We start from the raw sequence: 15,054 nt of genomic DNA, 5'->3' as shown, positions 1-15,054 counted from the left end.
CTTACTTCCTATATCTCATCTTTGTGACACTATTTTTACCCCCACATCAGGGGTTCCCAATGTGGGATGGAAGTCCTTCTGCCTTCTTCCTACCTGCCTTATTCCAGCCTGTAAAAATAATGCCTAACATTTACTGTGTGCCAGGCATTGTTCTAAGCCTATACATAATATTACCGTATCTCTCTCCCACAACCTTATGAGTGAAGACTTACTTGTTCCATTTTACAGATGGCAACACTGAAACTCAAAGAGTAACTCGCTCAGAGTTGTTCAGTTAGCGTCACTGGCAGGATTGGAACCCAAGCAGCCTGTCTCTAGAATCCCAGTTCTTAGCTGCTATCCTCTGCTGCCCGGCTGGGCACTCCATGCACACATGCACTCATGCAAACACACGCCGGGTCACATGGGGAGGGCGGGGAAGGAGCTGGGTTCTAGAAATCAGTTCAAGCACTAGGGGGCAGCATAGGCCTGGCTTTGGCCCCTCAGCCCGCCCTGCTGGGAGAGAGAAGAGGGGAGTAGAAACCTCCTCCCACCTCCCACCACCCCCTGGAGACCACCCTTTTTATACACCTTGTCTCCCAGGTTTGGGGAAATAGGGGCCTCTCTAGGCCGCTTGGCCTCCTTCAGCTCCTGCACCAGCAAAAGCTGCAAAAACTATCCACTAGTTACGATGACTCAGAAGCTGAGCAAGTCTAGTGTTTTTGAGTTTGTGTCTCATTGTGACTGCTTGTGCCTCTGAGGGCTGACATGACTGTGAGCCTGCCCACACATGTGTAAGCGTGTGTGTGTGTGTGTGTGTGTGTGGTCTGATGGCCAGGGAAGTTGCACATGTATGTGTTTGTTTCTGGGTGTGTCTCCGTGTTTACCACAGAAACAGGAACTTGGCCAAGGCTGCACAGCAGATTCCTAGTCAAACTTGTCCCTTGGGGAATCTGCAGGCAGCAACTCCAGGTTGTGCTGGCTCCCACAAGTGTCTGAAGAGTAGCGCTCTGTAAGGAGGGGGCCGAGACGGTTTTCAGTACAAGAGAGTCCTTCTGGAGTCTTCCAGAATTCTGAGCTCTGGGGTCCCATCCCCCACTCCCTCCCATCAGTGGTCACGCGACCTCTAAGTCTCACCCGCCAAGAAGGGAGGAGGATCTAGGAGTTCCAGACAGCCTGGAGCTCCCTGGCTGCTTTCAGGGTCCTCCACTGGAGGGAGCGCAGAGCCCAGAGGGATTTAGCTTTTTCAGAGGTCCCGGGAGTGGGGGGGGGGGGGGGGGGGGGGGGCCGGTGCCCAGTTCTTCCTGTGCCCAAATCGCAGGCCCCAGAAAAATTCTGAGTATGGGAGAGGCAGTTTGGAGCCACCCGCTTGGTTTTAGGTGACTTTCTGGAGAAAAGTTGATCGCTTTTGAGGGGACACAGTAAGTGGAGGTCAGGCTCCCCTCCAGTCTGGCCCCAGGGTCGGGAGACCCAGTCCTTGCTCCCTGGACCCCATGATCCCCCACTCGGCACAGGAGGCACACACGCTCACCCTACTTTCTTCCTCTTCCTCCTCCAGCCCACTTTCTCTTCTCTGTGTCGTCAGAGCTCCAGGGAGGGACCTGGTTAGACGGAGAAGCCGGAAACAGCGGGCTGGGGCAGCCAGTGCTTACACTGAGGAGGAAAGACGGGAGAGGTTGAGTGTGTGTGTGTGTGTGTGTGTGTGTGTGGTTTTTGGTGGTGGTGGTGGTGGAGGGAGGGGGGGTTGCCAGCAGGGCCAGGCCTGAACTCTCTGGATAGAGCTACGGACTCATGGGGCCTGGCAGTGCCCGCTGAGAGAGGGAGAAGACAGCGGAGGGGTTGCCAAGGTGAGGGGATGCCTCCGAGGAGGGGGAGGGGGAAGTGCTGACTTTAAGTGTGTGTGGGGGGGTGTGGATTAGCAGGGGTACTCTCGCGACCCTACCCTGGGCGGGGTGAATGTTTCCCGGGAAATTGTTTCATTTGGTGTTGGGAGCTGGTGGTCCTGGGTTTGGGCACTTTTGAATTCTCAGAGGAATCTGGTCTGGGCAAGGCCCGGCACTCCCACCTCCCCGCGTGGGTCACTTTTTCCACACCCCCGCCCCCGCACCTCCAGGGGCAAGTAAAGGCACGGAAAGGAGAGCAAGGAGGTGCCCCTCTGCCCTGGAAGGGGGGAGGGGAGGTGCCTGCCCCTCCCTAGAAGGTTGATGCCCGAGGGAGGTGGGTCCTTGACAAGCCCCTATCCTGTTCCCCCATAAATGCTGTCGTTCAAGGGTGTGGCTTGGGGGGATGAGCGAGCCCCAGATGTAGACCTCATGGTGCCCCGGAGAAGGGGGAATTTCCCCCTCAAAAGTGCTACACGCTTGGCTGCTGTAGACGCCGAGATTTCCCGGTGGCGGCGCAGGGTTAACCCTCCTCGTGCTGAACTGGCTCCACCTTCCCGCCCCCACTGCCACATACACATATTGGGCAACTCAGAGAAGCTCTTTTGACTTTTGATCCTGTAGTTCCGCGGTCAGAGGGCTCGCGAATGCAGGGACAGAGGTGATCGGATTTAGGCCAGGAAGCAGGCTGCGGAGCACGGTGGACGTCCGGGCTTGCCTTCCAGGTTGGGAAGTGCTGGGGAACGCTGGCCCCGCCCCCCCGCGCTGTGGCTCCTCCTCCCCGCCGGTCTTCTTGGGGGCTTAAAGCTTAAGGTGCGGGCAGTCCGCAGTCAGTGCTGGCCCCTGGACTCATCTTCGTTATAGCGTGGCCCTCTGAGGTCTGGGGATGGATTAGGGGAGGAGATTTGAAGCCTGGGCCTTGCCGGGAGGCTGGTCACTCGACAAGGGTTTATAGAAGAAAGTGGGGAGCGAGTGGGGAGGGCTGCCTTCTGCTTAAGGATTACCTGTCTCCACTTGGGTAGGGATAGAGAGTCAAAGGTCTGAGCACCATGAGAAACAGGAGAGGAAGAGAGAAGAGAGGAATGGAGTCCTCTCTTGAATTTAAAACATAGACCAATAGGTGCCCCACTCCAGAGTGGGAGGTGGTAGAGAAAGGCCTGTTGGAAGATCCTGAGCAGGCGGGAGGATTCTGCCTTTCAGAGAAAAGAGCTAGAGGGTATAGAAGCTGGTGGGTGGGGGGAGCAAGAAGGCTTGGGACCAAGAGTCTCCAGAGAAGGGGTCCCTCTCTTTTCTATCCCTTTGGAAGTCTTGGGAGAGAGGAGTAGCCAAAAGCCCAACAAGAGGGCTTGTGGTTACTGGGTTGGGGGAGACTCGGAATTTCCACCGCCATCCTCTCCATTCTCTCATCTCTAGGAGAGGGGCACTATGGGACACAGGCTCTGAGAGACCCCTGGGAAAACACTGGTTGACCCTCCCCACCCTGCAGCCCACCCAGAAATGGGGATGCAACCCTCTCCCCTACTTCTTCCATCTCCTCCTTTCCTCTCTCCTTCTTTTCTCCTCTGCCCTTGGCCTCTAGCCCAGCCTCTAGCTTCCTCTTCCCGGCTTCTAGGCTCTTCACTCCAGGCTTACTAACACTACTTTTTCTCCAATCTGTCCCACCTTCTTTCCAAGTTCTCTCTGCTTCACCCTTTCCTCCAACTCTGCCTCCCTTCATCAGCTCTCCTCCCACAGCTCCACCTCTTAGGATGTTGGGGTCTGGATGTGGAAGGGGCCCTCACAGAACGGTATCACTTACCTCTTGGAATCAAGTCCTGATTTCCGAACTCACTGGCTCAGTGGCCTTGGCAAGCTAGAGAACCTCCTTTAGACTCCGTTTCTTCATCTATGAAAGGACATAGTTCCATATTTTAAAAATCCCTGCAAAGCTCTGAGATAATGAGCTTCATGTAATGCCTCAAACATAGTAAATTCTCAATAAATGGTAGCTGTTAATGCTCTCCCGTTCTCTTCATCATCGACCAGCCTTTTCAAATTATCTCATGGAGCCCCAGGATTTTGAGGGGTGTCCTTAGTGACATCTTTGGGGTCAGGAGGTAGGGAGAGGGAAGTAGAAGCCGTAGGATTTGGGGCTTACCACACTTGCTTTCAACAGAGAAATTCTAGTGTTATACCTTTTATATAATTGGGATTCCACAGATTAAAAACTAAAATTGTCTACTACTTTAGAAATTTTTGGAAAATTCTGCATGTATCCAAGTCTCATATTTTATGAGATGAGAAGATCAAGCCTCACAGTGGGGAGGTTCCTTGCCCACAGAACCAGAGCCAGCTCAGAGCTGCAATCCAAGTCCTCTGCCTTCTCTCATAGAGCTTTCTGTACTCTGCCCACCTGTCCTGTCCTTCCAGCCCTCTGGCTGCAATTCAGCTCTTCCTACCCCATCACCCCTTTGTTTACAACTGGAGGGATTACCTTGTTTGGGGCATTGACCAATGATGTGCCCCAGTTGAGGTGTCAGGCTGTGAGTGGTGATGCGGATGGTCTCTGGGATCTGGGATCTGTAGGAGGTTGCTGGCTGCCCCCAGAAAGTAAGCCGACTTTCTTGGGTGCCTCTCAGAGTGGCCTTGTTCCTTTCCAGAAGGCACCCTCCAAACCCCAGATCATGTCTCTGTGGGGTCTGGTCTCCAAGATGCCTCCGGAAAAACTGCAGCGGCTCTATGTCGACTTTCCCCAACACCTGAGGCATCTCCTGAGTGACTGGCTGGAGAACCAGCCCTGGTAAGTCCTAGCTGCCCCATGCTGGTCTCCTCCAGGTCTTCCCTCTCCCACCTTCCCTCTCATTAGATTGCTCTGTCCCATGTCGGGACTCGGGATGCATTATTCCCTGTGTGGTGGCCAAGATTTAGCGGGGACCAGATTATGCACATTGACACACGGAGTCCCCCACACCCTGAGGAGCCCCAGTCAGAAAGGGAGAAGGTCAGGACTGGGGCAAGGGGACATCCCATAGCAGCTGGAAAATTGGGGAACAAAGGGCACATGGATGAGGCTGTACAGGGCATGGATGGAGACTAGCACTGGGAAGGAGCTGCTGAGCTGTTTGTTGAAGGGCAGAAGATCAGTAGAGCTGGAAAAACCCTGACCCAAGGCCACCTCATCTTGATCTTCCCACAGGGAGTTCCTGGTCGGCTCAGACACCTTCTGCTGCAACATGGCTAGTGCCCTCCTTTCTGCCACTGTCCAGCGCCTTCAGACTTCCGCTGGAAAGCAGGGGGAGGGGAGTGCCATCTTGCAACATATCAGCACCCTGGAGGTAGGGACAAGGAGGGGAGGGGACAAGGCTGGAGTGGGGCTGGAGTGGAGCCGGGATGAGACTTGGAACACCTGAAGAAATTGGATGCGAGAGCAAATTGGTGTTCCTGTAGTTAGCTGTTAGCTAGCATGCAAATGAGGTTTTAAAAGCATGCAAATGCATGAAAACTTCTGGAGCCCACAGTTGCACTGCCTTTCTGTGTGCTTAGGAATGGGGCAGGGGGTGGCGTGGATTGGAGGGGGAGAATAACATGGTTGATAGCCAGCCTAACCCAGTCCGCCACTCTTCATTTCTCTAGAGCATATATCAAAGGGACCCCCTGAAGCTGGTGGCCACTTTTAGACAAATCCTTCAAGGGGAGAAAAAAGCTGTTATGGAACAGGTATTGTTAATACCCCACCTCCCACCCCACGTCAACTCCCTGGGATGTTAGCTTGAGCCATGAGAAACTAGAAGGAATTTGAACTTCAGGAGAGGCTCAATGTTTAGGCCCAGGATAACCAAAGGAGGTTCCAGTGGTCAGAGTGCTCCCCAAGCCAAGCTCAGGGAAGCTTCAAAATGAGGGACTGAGGGTAGTGAGGCCTGGGGAGGAGAGAGCAAGGGGTAAGAGGCTGTTTCTGCCAAGAGAGAGATTTTATCCCCAGGAGATTCCAAAAGGTCAGGGAGAAACTTCAAAGCAGAAAAGGAGCCAGACAAGGGAAGTGGTTTGTTTCCTTTCGGCAGAGCATGGCGGCAGGCAGCCCTTTAGGAAGCAGAGGCCTAATGTAGAGGGATGAACGGAGTATCTCACCTCTTGGTGTCTGTCCCTCCCGTGCAGTTTCGCCACCTGCCAATGCCCTTCCACTGGAAGCAGGAGGAACTGAAGTTTACCACAGCCCTGCAAAGGCTGCAGCACCGGGTGGGGGAAACTCGCCTTCTCCGAGAGGCCCTGCAGCCGGGGGCTGAGGCTGGCCAAGGTGGGAGCGTGGGTCCGGCGCTCCGAGAGGGTTCTGGGGAGTGGGGGGGAGTGGGTGGGAGTGACACCCTCTTGGACCTCACCTTTGACCGAACCTCAGATTTATGTGTACCCTTTATTTCTGCCCTCACCCTCAGTGTCTCTGCACAACTTGTTAGATGCTCCTGCCAATGGGAAGGGGCCAAGTGAGGTAAGTGATGGATTGGGAGGTGGAGTTTGAACTCAAAAGTACAGTCCGGGAGGGATCTCAGCACTGTGGAGGGATGGAGATTAGGCCTCAGAGGGATACACACTGTGGCAGAGAAGGGGCAGGACTGAGAGGGGAAAGAGAGAGTGGCCTGCTGGAGGGCGCTGGAGGAGGAGCCAGGCTGGCCCCTGCTCAGGCCGACCCTGCCCGCAGGCCCTGGCCACGTTGCTGCAGGAGACTGTTGGGGAGCTGGAAGCTGCCCAGGCCCTGGTGCTGAAGAGGATCCAGATTTGGAAACGGCAGCAGCAGCTGGCAGGGAACGGCGCACCCTTTGAAGAGAGCTTGGCACCATTGCAGGAGAGGTCGGGGCAAGACTGATGGGACTGAGGGAGGGCCAGGGATGGGTGTCTGCGGTCCTGGCTGGAGGACAGGTGAGAGACAGAGGTGTCTCTCTGTGACACAGGTGTGAGAGAGAGACCCAGCAGGCCAATTCCAGCAGGGCTGCGCGCTTGCGCTGTTGTCAGGTCCCGTCCTGTCCTGTCTGAGCACGCCCGGCCGAGGCGGTTGGGAGCGGGAGTTCACCTGGCCCATGCTTGCTTGCTTGCTTGCTTGCTTGCTTTCCTTTTTTAAAGATTTTATTTATTTATTTATTTATTTATTTATTTGTCAAGACAGAAAGAGAGAGCGCACACAAGCAGGGGGAGCAGCAGGCAAAGGGAGAAGCAGGCTCCATGCTGAGCAAGGAGCCCCATGTGGGACTCAATCCCAGGACCCTGGGATCATGACCTGAGCCGGAGGCAGATGCTTAACCAACTGAGCCACCCAGGCCTCCCTTGGCCCGTGCTTTTCTCTTCGAGCCCCTTGCCCAGCAGATTGGGCAGCCTTTTCCTATCTGGTCTGTTGGGCGGAGGCTCCTTTCAATTTGCGCCAAAGTGCCATGTGTGTTGGCAGCTGACCTGGGCACCAGAGTCCTGGGAAAGAGGCAGCCGGGTTTCCACAGGGGTCCAGGCGCAGAGAAGGAGCCTCACACTCAGAGTCAAGGCAGGTCCCACAGCCCCTTCACCCCAGGCGCCTCGCAGCCATACACACTCTCTTGCTTTCGTTCTGGGTCTAGGGGTAGAGAGTTTGGGCGGCCCGAATTCTGTGTCCCCTGACCACTGTCCTGGCCCCAGGTGTGAGAGCCTGGTGGACATTTATTCCCAGCTGCAGCAGGAAGTGGGGGCAGCTGGCGTGGAGCTGGAGCCCAAGGCCCGGGCAGTGCTGATCAGCCGGCTAGATGAAGTCCTGCGAACCCTCGTCACTAGGTATGCCCCCTGAGCCCTCAACCCGGCCTAGAGCAAACCCTGAGGAAGGAAGAGGCTTAGAGCAGTGGGAAGGGTGCCAGAAGGGACCCAGCCACTAAACTCCCCTGTATCTTCACTCCTCCCAGCTCCTTCCTGGTGGAGAAGCAGCCCCCCCAGGTTCTGAAGACTCAGACCAAGTTCCAGGCTGGGGTTCGATTCTTACTGGGCCTACGGTTCCTGGGGGCCCCAGCCAAGCCTCCGCTGGTCAGGGCCGACATGGTGACTGAGAAGCAAGCCAGGGAGCTGAGCATGCCCCAGGGGCCTGGGGCTGGAGCGTAAGCCAGGGCTGGTGAAGGCCTGCTGGGCTGGTGGAGGCCAGGGGAGCCTGGGCAACTGGCACCCCAAAAGAGCAGGGTGGTGAGGAGGGAGGGCTGTGAGGTGTGTGGACCCTGAATGGTCACGGCAGAGGAAGGAGGGGATGCATCAGGGCTGGAACGGGATGGAGAATTGTGATTTGGCCAAGATAGGGACCTCCTTGAGAATCCAAGCAGGGAGATGGAGATTTGGGGCCGGTCGCCCTTGCCATCCATACATGGACTCAAGCTTCTCCCCACCCCTGGCCCTGCTGGGATGCACCCACTCAGTGTCCGACCTCCCCTGGCAGAGAAAGCACTGGGGAAATCATCAACAACACTGTGGCCCTGGAAAACAGCATTCCTGGCAACTGCTGTTCTGCCCTGTTCAAGAACCTGGTGAGGGCTTTGGGGAGCCATTGGGAAGAGTGGGGGTGGGGTCTTCAGACTGAGGGACTGTCCTTGGAGAGGGTGTCGGGAAGCCTCACCCCTGCTCCCCTTCCCACTCCTGCAGCTTCTGAAGAAAATCAAGCGCTGTGAGCGGAAGGGCACTGAGTCCGTCACCGAGGAGAAGTGTGCGGTGCTCTTCTCCACCAGCTTCACACTTGGCCCCAACAAACTCCCCATCCAGCTCCAGGTGAACTGAGCCTCAGGCTGCCCAGTCTAGGGCACCGGCTCCCCACCATGCTACATGCTGGGGCCCTGGCTCCTCACTCCTCATGATGGCTCCGTAGCCCGTGCCTCTGGGATCCGTGTGCACTGGGGTCAGGGCGAGAGCGGGAGGCACAAGAGTGCGCCTGCCTGGGAATCGTGTGGTGGCGACTAGCTTTTATTATACATTTCGTGTAGACCAGGGCACTGTTTTAAGTCACACATACACACATACAGAGGTAAGTACTATCTTTAGCCCCATTTCACAGATGAGTCCATTAAGATACAGAGAGGAATTTGCCCAGGTCACACAGCTACGAAGTGCTGGAGCTGGCATTGGAAACCTAGAGGTCTGGCTCTAAACCACCGACTCATAACCACTTGTCTACAGTTAGGCCTTAATGGAGCTTTAGAAAACATGTGATAACACACCAGGAACAATTGACTATGTTGTGTGACTCCTAGAGCGTCCCTGCATTCTCAGAGCCAACCCCCTGAGGAAGCCCCTTGCTCCAGTAAGAAGATCCCCCTCTTCTCGCCCCTGTCAGGCTCTGTCTCTGCCGCTAGTGGTCATTGTCCACGGCAACCAGGACAACAATGCCAAAGCCACCATCTTGTGGGACAATGCCTTCTCTGAGATGGTGAGGAAAGACCTGGAGTGGCCATGGAGGGAGGGAGGGGAGGAACAGGGGCGAGCAACATGGGCTGTCATGTTGGGGGAGGCAGGAGCAGACATGTTCAAATGGGAGTGGCCATAACTCTTTTCACCATACTCTCTAACTTCACACTTTTATACTTCTGACCTCTTTTCGTGCTGGTCTTAACAGCTACCATGTTGTAGCACCCTAAACTATTTTCGGAAAAGCACCATCTTTGTGAGCAAGCTCAGGGGGATAATGGCTGGGAAGGGCAGCGCTGGGGAGGTGGGAGGGAGGAAGGCCCCTCCTGAGGAAGAAGGATGATAGTCTGAAGTGTCCTATCCTTCCACTTCACCCCAGGACCGTGTCCCCTTCGTGGTAGCTGAGCGTGTGCCCTGGGAGAAGATGTGTGAAACTCTCAACCTCAAGTTCATGGCTGAAGTGGGGACCAATCGGGGGCTACTCCCAGAGCACTTCCTCTTCCTAGCCCAGAAGATCTTCAATGATAACAGCCTCAGCATGGAGGCCTTCCAGCACCGTTCCGTGTCCTGGTCACAGTTCAACAAGGTCATTCCCCTGCTTTTTGGACCTCCCACCCCTAAGCTCTTCATCCATGAGGCACTCAGGACCTTCCCAACCTCTGTCCGGAGACTGACCGCTGGGGTCTTCATGGTGCCCCATCATGGGGGTCAGGGAAGCCTCCGTCACAGCCCAGGCAGGAAAACCCGTCAGCCGGGCGGGTAAGCCCAGAGGGAGCATTCCCCAGCGTCCCTCAGGTTTTGGACTGGGGGCCCTCTGTCCTCCCTCTCTACCAGTGACTCGCATGACTCATCCAAACACAGCTCTGATTCAAAATGACTTTGACCCATTGGGAAAATAGTTCCTATTGCAAAAACCAGGATGAAATCCCCCAGGGACACACACAGTGATACCAGCAACCGTGTGCTGACACCTTACTATGTGGCAGAAACTGTGTTTAGCGTGTTAGGTATGTCATCTACTTACCCCTCCCAACATCCCTTTGAGGTAGCTGCTATTATCCGAATTTTACAGGTGAGGAATGTGATGCTCAGAGGGGTTAAGTCGTTTGTCCAGCAGGTGAGGAGGGTGGGATATAACCCCCTATTTCTTGCTCTTAGCCGCCATATTTTAACTACCCTCAAAGGGAGGTGGCTCGGGACTGGACCTGTTACAAAAATGGGGGAAAAGGTCTGGGTGTCTTGGTTGAGGACCAGCTGGGTAAATGCAGTCACGTACTGTTCTCTCAGCAAAAAAGAAAGAGAAGTCTACATGACAAAAGGATGTGTTAGCAGAGGGAACAGGACACTCACACCTGGCAATCTGCCTTGTCTGGACTCCACTGCCCTTGTTCTAATCAAGTATTGGTGGAGCGCAGTTGTTAGGAGGGACTCTGGTCTGGACTTCCTGGGCTACATCCCAGCTCTGCCTCTCACCAGCTATGTAGATGTGGGCAAGTTACTTGACCTTTCTGGGCTTTGACTTCTTCATCTGTAAGATGGGATACTTAGAGGCCTGTAAAGATCCGGTAAGTGAATTTATGGAAAGGACGTGCAATACTGCCTGGCACCTGGTCAGTGTGAGGGCTGGCCATTGTCGTTGATGAGATCTCAGATTCTGTTTTGTCCTTCAGCCCTGTGACTCTGTTGTGTGGGCACTCACAACCCAGGGCCTATCCTAACCAGGCCCTAGCTCTGGCCCTCCTGTGTTCACACTAGCTCCTCCTTATTCCCCAGGAGATCCTGCTGGGTCGTGGCTTCACCTTTTGGCAGTGGTTCGACGGTGTCCTGGACCTCACCAAGCGCTGTCTCCGGAGCTACTGGTCAGATCGGTGAGTCCCTGCCCCAGTGGCCTGAGCACTTGTACCTCTAGCTCCTTCTCTACAGCCAGTGCCCCAACCCCATCCTCTCCTTCATCCTGGCCAGGCTGATCATTGGCTTCATCAGCAAACAGTACGTCACTAGCCTTCTTCTCAACGAGCCTGATGGAACATTCCTCCTTCGCTTCAGCGACTCAGAGATTGGGGGCATCACCATTGCCCATGTCATCCGGGGCCAGGATGGTGAGGTCACCCCAGCCAGTCCTCTGTTTCTGTGCCTGTGCCCTCTGGGGTGTCTCCTGGGAAGGAAATGTCTTGGCCTTCCTTGATGCCAAGCCTGATCTTCAGGGAGTCCTTCCTTAGGTCCAACTTCCCTCCACCCTTCTGCAGTCTACCTTCTCATTGTGAGCTCTGTAGGAACAGAGACTGGTTGGTCTCCCTCCCGCAGGACTCTCACCCTCACTCCTCTCCCCCTCACCTTGGTAGACTGAGAGTGGATCTTGTGTTGGGGCAGGATGGAGACGGGGAGAATGTCTGGACAGAGGGGACTCAGGGTCTCATTCCTATTGTAGGCTCCCCACAGATAGAGAACATCCAGCCATTCTCTGCCAAAGACCTATCCATTCGTTCACTGGGAGATCGAATCCGGGACCTTGCTCAGCTCAAAAACCTCTACCCCAAGAAACCCAAGGATGAAGCTTTCCGGAGCCACTACAAGCGTAAGCTGGAGCTCGCAGTTTGAACCCTTCTTTTGCCCATCTCTTCCATCATCCCAGTTGCCCCCTTCCTACACAGTGTATGTCATCCCTGACTTCTCTCTCCATTTTCAAAGCCCCATTTCTCCTACTTGCCCATCAGCTATGCCCACTTTTACACATCCCTTCCTCCCCAATCCTGGGGCACTCCATGGCTCTCCTTTCCTCCCCCACAACAGCTGAACAAATGGGTAAGGACGGCAGGGGTTATGTCCCAGCTACCATCAAGATGACTGTGGAAAGGTGAGTGTGGCATTGTGAACGGCGGGCGGGCCTGGTACTCCTCGCTGGAAGAAGTGGTGGCATCAGCCTTTGGTCAGTCACACGGACCTCCTTCTCTCCTCCAGGGACCAGCCACTTCCTACCTTGGAGCCCCAAATGCCTACCATGGTGCCAGCTTACGATCTTGGAATGGCCGCTGATTCCCCCATGAATATGCAGCTCAGCCCAGACATGGTGTAAGGAGCTTGAGAGGCAGGAATGGGAGTGGTCTGTGGGGACAGGTGTTTAGGCTTGGGCAGCTGGGAGAGCTGGCATTAGGGACTGAAGTAGGGGATTTCCTTTCCAGGAGAGGGATTCCCATCTTGGGGCAGGAGGTGGGGGTGTCCAGCAGAAGGGCTGGCCTCAGGGGGGTCTGCATTCTTTCCCCAGGTCCCAAGTGTACCCACCGCACTCTCACTCCATCCCCTCGTACCAAGCCCTCTCCCGGGAAGACACATTGACAACCTTCCCAGAGTAAGTGGAAGGGACACGGATACCCATCTGCAAGGGGGATGGGCATTTACCATTTGTTAGGAGAGGCTCCGCTGTGAGAAAGGGGCAGCAAAAGGCTGACACTCTGTCTCTTCTGTCCACTCCATTGAGAGGTTAGTGGTTAAGATCCAGACTTAGCCAGGTTCAAATTCCAGCTCCGCCACCTACTGACTTTGGGCAGGTTGCTTCATACTGGTGCCTGGGAATAGGGAGTATTGATAATAATACTAATAATACCTTCCTCGGGGGATTGTTATGAAGGTTAATTGAATTAGTAATACCTGTAAAGCTCATAGCAAGAACTATGTTAAGAACTAAGATTACCTCTCCTGCCACTGTCATTTATCTGCTGTCTGGATTTTTATTTATTCATCTGTTTTGGCCTTGAAGTGGCCTAGACATATTTCCTCCCTAAGTAACACTCTTATTATAATAACTGCAGGTTCTTATTGACTCTTAAACAAGGCACAACATCTCCCCTCCCAGGAGTTGAGGTAGGGTAGAGACTGGGGGGCTTAGAACCACTTAGAACCACCAGAGTCCAGAGAAACATTAGAAATTAGCTAATTCAAGGGCTCCTGGGTGATTGAGTCAGTTAAGCATCTGACACTTGGTTTCAGCTCAGGTCATGATCTCAGGGTCATGATCTTAGGGGCCTGGGGATAAAGCCTCCCTCGTAATCCCTGGCACTTGTGTTGTTGGGAGTCTGTTTCTCTCCCTGTTTCTCTGCTCCTCCCCCTCCCAAATAAATAAAGAGATCAGCTAGCTCAGCCCTTCTCTCCTCCCCCAGCCCAATCCCCAACACATACACATTTTACAGATAAGGCTGAGCCCACGGCTTACCCAAAACTATGTGGTCGGGAAAAGGAGCTGGAAATTGTTTGCTCATTCAACGACCTTGACTTTGGAACGTGGTGCCCTTGTCTAGCCTTCCTTTCTCTGACTGTGCCCTCCTTCCCATTTCCAGATCTCATCTGCAGATGCCCCCCAACCTGAACCCGATGAACCTGTCCTTTGACCAAACTCACCCTCAGTGAGTGACAGCACCCCTCCTGATCCCATGCTCCCCATTCCTTCCCATCCTTATCCCACCCCCATCTTACTGCCTTTTCTGGTCTTGGCAGGGGCCTACTCCCATGCCCATCTCAGGAGCATGCCGTGTCCACTCCTGAGCCCCTGCTCTGCTCAGATGTGACCATGGCTGAAGACAGCTGCATGAGCCAGTCGGTAGGAGGGTTCCCTCAGGGAACCTGGTGAGTGGCGTCCTGGGGCTGATGGCTGGGCAAGGGCTGGAGGAGCGGGTGCCGTAGCTACCCTACTGTTTCTCCCCTTCCTTCTTACAGGGTTGGTGAAGACATGTTCCCACCCTTGCTGCCTCCTACTGAACAGGACCTCACCAAGCTTCTCCTGGAGGGGCAAGGGGAATCGGGGGGAGGAGCCTTGGGCACCCAGCCCCTCTTGCAGCCCTCTCATTATGGGCAGTCTGGGATCTCAATGTCCCACCTGGACCTAAGGGCCAACCCTAGTTGGTGATCCCAGCTGGAACGGGAGCCCCGAGAAAGACCGCTCTTCTACCCCCCCGGACCTGCTCTGGACACTTGCCCACGCTCCTGCCAAGTGGCAGATGGGGAGAGTGTCCTCCTATCCCCATCTACTCCCTGGTCAGGAGGAAAAGACTGCCAGGAAAATGCACAGTGGGTGGAGCCTATCCACTCCTTCCTCCTACCACACACCCCTGTCCTCCCCCTTCCAACGGTGGAAGGGAAATTCAGGTTCCAAAGTGAGACACGCCCCAACACGCCTGCACACAGAAAACACACACACACACACACACACACACACACCCACACACACACACACCCTCTCTCCCTGGAAGATGGAGCTGAGTAGGAAGGGGGCTGGGCAACAGCACAGGTTAGGACATAGAGGACTTCTCTGACCATCTTGAGCCCGAGCCCAGGACACACACGTAGAAACATGCAGACACGTGCACACGTTTGTGCGAAAGGCTGGGAACTGAGGGATGGGCTTGGGTCCCAGCCCTGGGGTGGATGGAGAAGCAGTTCAGGAGACCCTGGGTGGGAGGAGGTGGGAGAATCTGTACAGTTGGGTTACTGAGGTGGGTTATGCCCAGATTAAAAAACAAATTTCCAACAGCCCCACATTCCTGTCAGTCAGATGGAGATTTTTGGTTATGTGTAGGTCAAGGGCTGTGTTTTACGGGCAGCCGTGTGAAAGTGTGCATCCCTGAGACGTGTGAATATACAGATGTCACACACATTCACTGTTATGGCCACAAAAATACATGTATCTTGCTGATCTTGCCTGTGTGACAAGTTCAGAAGTGTGAAACACTGCACAAAAGACACCAGCGAATGCGCTAGCTTCTTTGATGCACGCTAACCCAGATGTACTCAGCTTTCGTAGGACCGTGGCCCCCGTGGGTCTGTGTGGCTGTGACATCTGTAT

General features: G+C 54.7%; 1 protein-coding gene across 2 annotated transcripts; it reads left to right on the top strand.

Annotated features, from left to right (window-relative positions):
* The first annotated feature begins 1,698 nt into the window (after positions 1-1,698).
* On the top strand, positions 1,699-14,402 carry STAT6 (signal transducer and activator of transcription 6). Of its 2 annotated transcripts, none has more exons than XM_032874519.1 (22): positions 1,699-1,826; positions 4,499-4,638; positions 5,035-5,173; positions 5,472-5,555; positions 5,991-6,129; positions 6,266-6,318; positions 6,529-6,677; positions 7,488-7,619; positions 7,745-7,933; positions 8,263-8,350; positions 8,466-8,588; positions 9,151-9,243; positions 9,601-9,807; positions 10,995-11,089; positions 11,184-11,320; positions 11,650-11,796; positions 12,012-12,075; positions 12,180-12,290; positions 12,484-12,567; positions 13,553-13,618; positions 13,710-13,838; positions 13,929-14,402. In XM_032874519.1, exons 2-22 carry the CDS (start codon positions 4,523-4,525, stop codon positions 14,116-14,118), a joined length of 2,535 nt encoding a protein of 844 aa, XP_032730410.1. In that variant the 5' UTR covers positions 1,699-1,826; positions 4,499-4,522; the 3' UTR covers positions 14,119-14,402. The 2 variants fall into 2 exon arrangements, with proteins under 2 accessions (XP_032730410.1, XP_032730411.1); XM_032874520.1 differs by lacking the exon at positions 1,699-1,826 and adding an exon at positions 2,562-2,584.
* Positions 14,403-15,054: the final 652 nt, after the last annotated feature.

This window comes from Lontra canadensis, unplaced genomic scaffold, assembly GCF_010015895.1.
Source record: "Lontra canadensis isolate GAN:19392208 unplaced genomic scaffold, GSC_riverotter_1.0 scaffold53, whole genome shotgun sequence".
Classification (NCBI taxonomy): Eukaryota; Metazoa; Chordata; class Mammalia; order Carnivora; family Mustelidae; genus Lontra; species Lontra canadensis.
Note: the sequence above shows the minus strand (reverse complement) of the source record. Positions and strands in the feature narration are given on the sequence as shown.